The 6,341-nt window shown below is 36.3% G+C and overlaps 1 protein-coding gene across 2 annotated transcripts in view; it reads right to left on the reverse strand.

Annotated features, from left to right (window-relative positions):
* LOC107654566 (serine/threonine-protein phosphatase 2A 55 kDa regulatory subunit B delta isoform-like) overlaps positions 1 to 6,341 on the reverse strand; it is a 20,672-nt gene that overhangs the window by 5,306 nt on the left and 9,025 nt on the right. For both annotated transcript variants that reach the window (XM_016441702.1, XM_016441701.1), the window contains 4 exons: positions 2,084 to 2,181; positions 1,832 to 1,997; positions 1,085 to 1,197; positions 181 to 358 (listed from right to left, as the gene is read on the reverse strand). In XM_016441702.1, the coding sequence (XP_016297188.1) occupies positions 181 to 358; positions 1,085 to 1,197; positions 1,832 to 1,997; positions 2,084 to 2,181 (555 nt within the window). The remainder of the gene's footprint in view (positions 1 to 180; positions 359 to 1,084; positions 1,198 to 1,831; positions 1,998 to 2,083; positions 2,182 to 6,341) is intronic.

Genomic DNA, 6,341 nt, shown 5'->3' on the forward strand with positions numbered 1-6,341 from the left:
AAAAAAAAAAAAACAATAAAATAAATAAATAAAGGCCCATTTCATTCTAAAGGTGCAAAATGGCTATGTAAATTAAACTATGACTACTACTTAAATATGTACATATATACACACACAATAGGACACATTTCAATAAAATGAGGGGAAAACAAAGAACGTCACTGATTGTGTAAAGGATACTAAAACTTCTATCTGTGATTTCTAAATGCCAGAGGTTTATTCTGAGGTCGTCTGCAGAAAGGTATGTTTCATAATCACTATTTACTGAAATGGAATTGATGTGATATGTATGTGCGTTTGCAAATATTCTGCGTGGGCTTGCTTCCACCATCAAATCCATCGGCATCAGCACAGGAACCTGCGAAACAACCAGTTACCTAATGAAATATTAAACCAAGAAAAAGTATATATTTAAATAAAAGTAATAATATGTTCTATGTATGTATATATATATATATATTGATATAATATTAGTGTCATTAATTTTTTTTGTTTGTATGTTCACACTGATGTTAAAATGACATTTTCTGATTTGTGACATTACTTTTTATGTAATGCTAAAACACTGCTGGTCACTTTCAGAACTTGTAGTGATTCTTTCTTTTCCAAGAAAGAATATATAATTTTCATTTTTAAATATTTTAAAATATCATTGAAATTGATTTTACACACTTTAAGCAATATCGTATCGCATATCGAATATCGCATTTTTAACAAGGTATCGCATTTTTCTTCAATATTGCACAGCCCTAATAAGGTTGCAATGAAATTATCGTACACTGCTGTAGTTTTTCCAAAATACGGCCTCGCCTTGACTTGTCTGGAACACGTCCCTTCTGAACATGTTTCTTCATCACTCTCATGTATAAATAGCGTTAACAGTCCCACCCCACTGACAACTGGGTGTATACTGTACATTTATGTCACATGGCATGTACTCAACAGACAACAAGTTCTGGAAACATCCAACTGTAAATCTTATTAAATATTTATTAACTGAAAACCAGTGCTTCACTTCACAACTAACCTTCACTGGCTGCACTCTCAACTCAAAATGTCATTGGAAGGGAAGAGACCGACTAACCCGTAGTGTTGTGATTCGAAACTGATCTCGCGGTCTTCCGTCTTCATCTTTAAGGTTGTATCCTTCTGCTCGTTTGTCCCTTTCGCTGATCTTCCATAGTTTGATGGTTTTGTCTTTTTGAAAAGAGAAAAGAAAAAGAAAAACACGTCAGTAACAGAAATTGCACATCCAAAGCTCCTTTCTAAAACCAAGTGACCTAGGCAGCTCAAATAATCTTGAAACACCACCATTCACAAGTTTTAGGTTGGTAAGATTTTTTTCTTCTTCTTGAAAGCATCTAATGTTCACCAAGGCTGCATTTGTTTGATATACAAATGCAGTAAAAACAGAAATGTTGTAAAAATATTACAATTTAAAGTTCCTGTTTTCTATCTGAATATATTTTAAAATGTAATTTATTCCTGTGATGCAAAGCTGAGTTTTCAGCATCATTACTCCAGTCTTCAGTGTCACATGATCCTTCAGAAATCACGAAAATATCATGATTCGCTGCTTAAGAAAAATTTCTTCTTATTATTAATATTGAAAACAGTAAATATTTTAGTGGAAATTTTTTTCAGGATTTTTTGATGAATGGAGAGTTAATTTTAATTTTTATTTGAAATAAAAATCTTTTATAACAATATACACTGTCACTTTTGATCAATTTAATGCACCACTGCTGAAGAAGAAAAACAAAAAACATCTGAGTGGTGGTGTACAACAAAACACAAAAACAGAAGCAAAATCTCAATTTAGTCTTCATACCATTTGCAGACAGGAGAAAGTGTGCAGCATTCTGTTGCGGGAGCCATCTGATTTTATTGATCTTCTCCTCGATTTCTAAACTTTTCAAGTAATCAAACTCAGGCTCGTGACTCTGAAAAGTGCTGTACACGTTGTATTCCCCTCTTGAGAGCAGGCGGTTTTTACTCTATGGAGTAAAAACAATGAACAAATAAGTTAACACACCAACGGAATCATGCAATAAATGCAATAAAAATCTTTAGGTTGCATCACCTCCTGTTCTCGCTGAAATATGACGACTCTTCCCCCTTTGTCTCCTGTGGCTAGTAACTCCCCCGAATAGTTAAATTCAACGGTTGAGATAATGTCCGCTGCATATCCAGAAAGGAAGAAAGAAAGATAAGACAATTATTTACTTCATACATTAAACCATGCACAGCTTTAAGAAAGCAGAAAGCTTTGACACCAAATACATGTTTTTGGTCTTATTGTGCAAGACTGATCATTGCTTATCATGCCAAAGACAAATAATGTTTGTCTTCATTCAAATATTCATTATTCAAGACTCATCTTCATGCATGCTTATGTTTAGATGTTTTACACTCAAACTGGAATAAAAACATATCTATATTCCAAATCTATTTCTTATGTTCAACATGCACAGCTTAAAGTATAAAGCTTTGACACCAATATTTACCCTAAATGCATGTTCTTGGTCTTTCTATGCAACACTGCCCATTGCATGTTATGCCAACATATTTCATCAAATGTGCATTATTCAAGTCTCATCTTCATACACATTTAAGGATAGATGTTTCATCCTGAAGCTCAAACTGAAGTAAAAACAGATCTATGCTCAGTGTGGATCATTTCCTCTCTCCACCCCTGCCGCTTCAACCTTCTGATCACTCTCGCTCGGAGGGAAGGACACAAGGACAGAGGCATGATTCAGTATTCCTGAAACAGAACAATTAGCTCAACGCAGGCAGAGACGCACACAGGCCTGGGCTTCGTGTAGCGGATGGTTCACATGCCAAAACACAGTACAAGAGATAATCAAACACCTATTGTACATTTATAGAACTGAAACAAAACTAACGGCCATTTGATTTCTTCACTGTGGATTTGATGAGGAGACTGCAGCAGCTGAGAACCGCTGATGAGCGACGAATTAAAATGGAGAAATCTGAGCCAACCTAATGAAATGAATCGGTAGGGCCTTTTGTCTTGGCTCAGGTTGTTTAAAAGACAAGTATGATTAAAAAACAATTGAGATTATGATATGACGAACAGCAAAAAGACTTACATTCTGTTTTCAGTTTATACAGAAACAGCACGGTTCACATAAGGTTCACTGCTGAGGACCATCAAAGCCAATGTGAGAATATCATTTACTCACCCGAATGAATTTTTTATGTGGATTTTTATTATTATTTTTATTATTACAAGAGTTTGAGGTGCTCGGCCAGGGATCTGCGACTTGAGAGCTGAATGAAGACACAACCGACTAACCTACCACAAAATACATGTGACACATCAAGTCTGAAAGGGTTAGTTCACCCAAAAATGAAAATTAGGCTGTGTTTTACTCACCCCCGAGGCTAACTGCTTCTGTTTACAACTGCTGTCGCAAGCTAGATTAAAGTTATTATTACGTTTTGAATACGGATATTTTTCTTACAAAAGCGCATCGATTCGCTACAGGAGGTCTTTGTTCACCCCCCGGAGCCGTGTGAGACAATTTTTTTTATGGATTGGCGCTTTTTATTTAACTTGTTTTGGACTGAAGCATGCAACACCCACTGAGTAGCATTAAACAGCTTGAAAGATCAAAGACAATTTTTTATATAACTCCGACTATTAAAGTTATTATTACGTTTTGAATACGGATATTTTTCTTACAAAAGCGCATCGATTCGCTACAGGAGGTCTTTGTTCACCCCCCGGAGCCGTGTGAGACAATTTTTTTTATGGAAGGGCGCTTTTTATTTCAAGTCTTTTGGACTGAAGAAATGCAACACCCGCTGACTGAAATGATAGAGCTTGAAAGATCATAGACAATTTTTAATATACCTCCGACTGGATTCATCTGAAAGAAAGTCATATACACCTAGGATGCCTCAGGGGGTGAGTAAAACGCAGCCTAATTTTCATTTTTGGGTGAACTAACCCTTTAAGTCTGGAGAACATACTCTATATTCCATTTCAAGCTGACTTTTTGATATTGGTCAAATGACCTAAATAAGAAATAAAATCTTTATCAATTCACAAGCAAAATGTGTACATACAATTTTATTTTAAAAGGACACAAATAATTGAAGTGGCTGTAGTTCACATTTAAGAGGCTGAACTGTTGCTACAATGAAGGTTAATAGGCAAGTTTTCTGAATTTCTCCTTTTGTAAAAACAAATCGAAAGGGCCCATAACACAACATAAGGGGGTGAGCAAATGATTGTTCATTTATTCAAATAGACTGACAGCATCGTGAAGCTCAAAAAAAAAAAAAAAAAAAATTGAAAAAAAAATTGGGGAAATAAAGTAAAAACTGTCAGGGTGACACAGCTGTCCTGATATGATAATGAAGCAAAAAAAAAAAAAAAAAAAAAGATGAAAGCAAAAAAACAAGGCATCAGTTAGGATATAAAACCAACAGAAATCCTGGGTCGAAAGGAATCAGTTAATGAGCAACAAACAAGTGGCGGCCTCGGCCTCTGTCCATGTGTGCGCTCTGGACCGTCTGTGTCTGATTAATCAATCTCTAGTCACACCAGTGACAGAGAGTAATCTGATGACTCACAAACATCAGCGGGTGAACCTCACGAAACACTGCAACAACAACATGCCAGGTCTTATTTAACTCTTAACATCAATAAAGAGCTGCTTCAGTGATGCATCAGTTGTCTCTCAAAAGTGTGGCAGCAGCAGATGTTGCAATAAACCACAATCCACTAACGTTACAGTGAAGTTGCAAAACACCTCAATATTATCAATGATTTTCGCGATGCAGAAAATGTGGATGGAATTGCGGAATCCAGTCATATAAATGGAATTTACTGTATGACGTGGAATGTCACGGAATTTGTCAAAGTTTGGATGAATCAAAAGTAGGTCAGTACACTCATATAGAGTCGTGATATGGACTAGTATCTGTAAATATTAAGCCGCAAAAATACTATTTAAATATGAATCCAGCATGTTCTGCGTGTCTCTGTGTATGTAAATGGCACAGACGCGCGGTTTTGTTTTCTACACATACAAAGTGTGTGACGCTCACGGTGACAGCTTCTGTCGTCTCACTACATGAGAACATAAATACATGAATATCTCCAGAACTGCTCTGACTCCGTCTGAGAGTCACTTCGTGATCATTTGACAGTTTAATTTGAGTAAAACTGCAGTGTTTCCCACAGACTTACACTCTATTTGTGGCGGCATATATGCAAATTCATTTTCTGCCAGCAGGAGGCACTGTTGGAGCGGTAGATATAGAGGTATATATCCCCCCCCCGCCAGCTTCTGTCATCTCACTACATGAGAACATAAATACATGAACATCTCCAGAACTGCTCTGACTCCCTCTGAGAGTCACTTCGTGATCATTTGACAGTTTAATTTGAGTAAAACTGCAGTGTTTCCCACAGACTTACACTCTATTTGTGGCGGCATATATGCAAATTCATTTTCTGCCAGCAGGAGGCACTGTTGGAGCGGTAGATATAGAGGTATATATCCCCCCCCCCCGGTAACGGCTGTAAACAAAGCAGCGCTCCACTCACAAACGCTGCTTTATCAGATATTACATGCAAGATGAAATGAAAATGACATCCAACATTTTCTGAAGACAGTCGGTTTCCTTCAGAAATACAGTGATATAAAAACACCAGCATCGATTTTGAAACGTGCAGTGCTCATGTTTATTCAACGAAGTCGAAGTCTTTTGGAAAATCTATTTGTGTCAGTCAGTTTTGATATTGTGGCAGGCCGCCACAAATAAATCAATGTATGGTAAACACTGAATCAGCCCTGAAATCAGCGAGACTTCAATGCTTCCAATGAGCACAGTGTGGAACTAACTTATGTCACTATTTTCCAAAACAAACAGCTGCATTTTATATTAATTATTTTCGGTTTTTGCCATAACTGACAAAACACAAAATGCTCTGGTTGTGTCATGGTGACATCATGTGGTCAATGTGTGTATGTGACGTGATTGACTGGAAATCATTGTATACAGCGCACGTACAAAGGTAAAATGTTGCCTAAAAGATTTGCATACGTAGGGGAAAATTTGTGAAAGTGTACATAAGATAGCAAGCATAAATTAATTTCGCATGCGCAAGAAAAGACTTGTAAAGTATAAATCTCATTTCAAGTATAAGAAAAAAAGATTTGCAGCCTTTTACTGTTTATTGTGTAATTCATGTATTGTGAAACTGAAACTTCATGCTAACACAAAATAAATATGATCTGTATTCTTCTGATTTTAAATTTTCTGCACTTAAACTTTTGGCAGGGTTTTTTTTTTTTTTT

The sequence above is a fragment of the Sinocyclocheilus anshuiensis genome, unplaced genomic scaffold (assembly GCF_001515605.1).
Source record: "Sinocyclocheilus anshuiensis isolate Anshui unplaced genomic scaffold, SAMN03320099.WGS_v1.1 scaffold391, whole genome shotgun sequence".
NCBI classification, from domain to species: Eukaryota; Metazoa; Chordata; class Actinopteri; order Cypriniformes; family Cyprinidae; genus Sinocyclocheilus; species Sinocyclocheilus anshuiensis.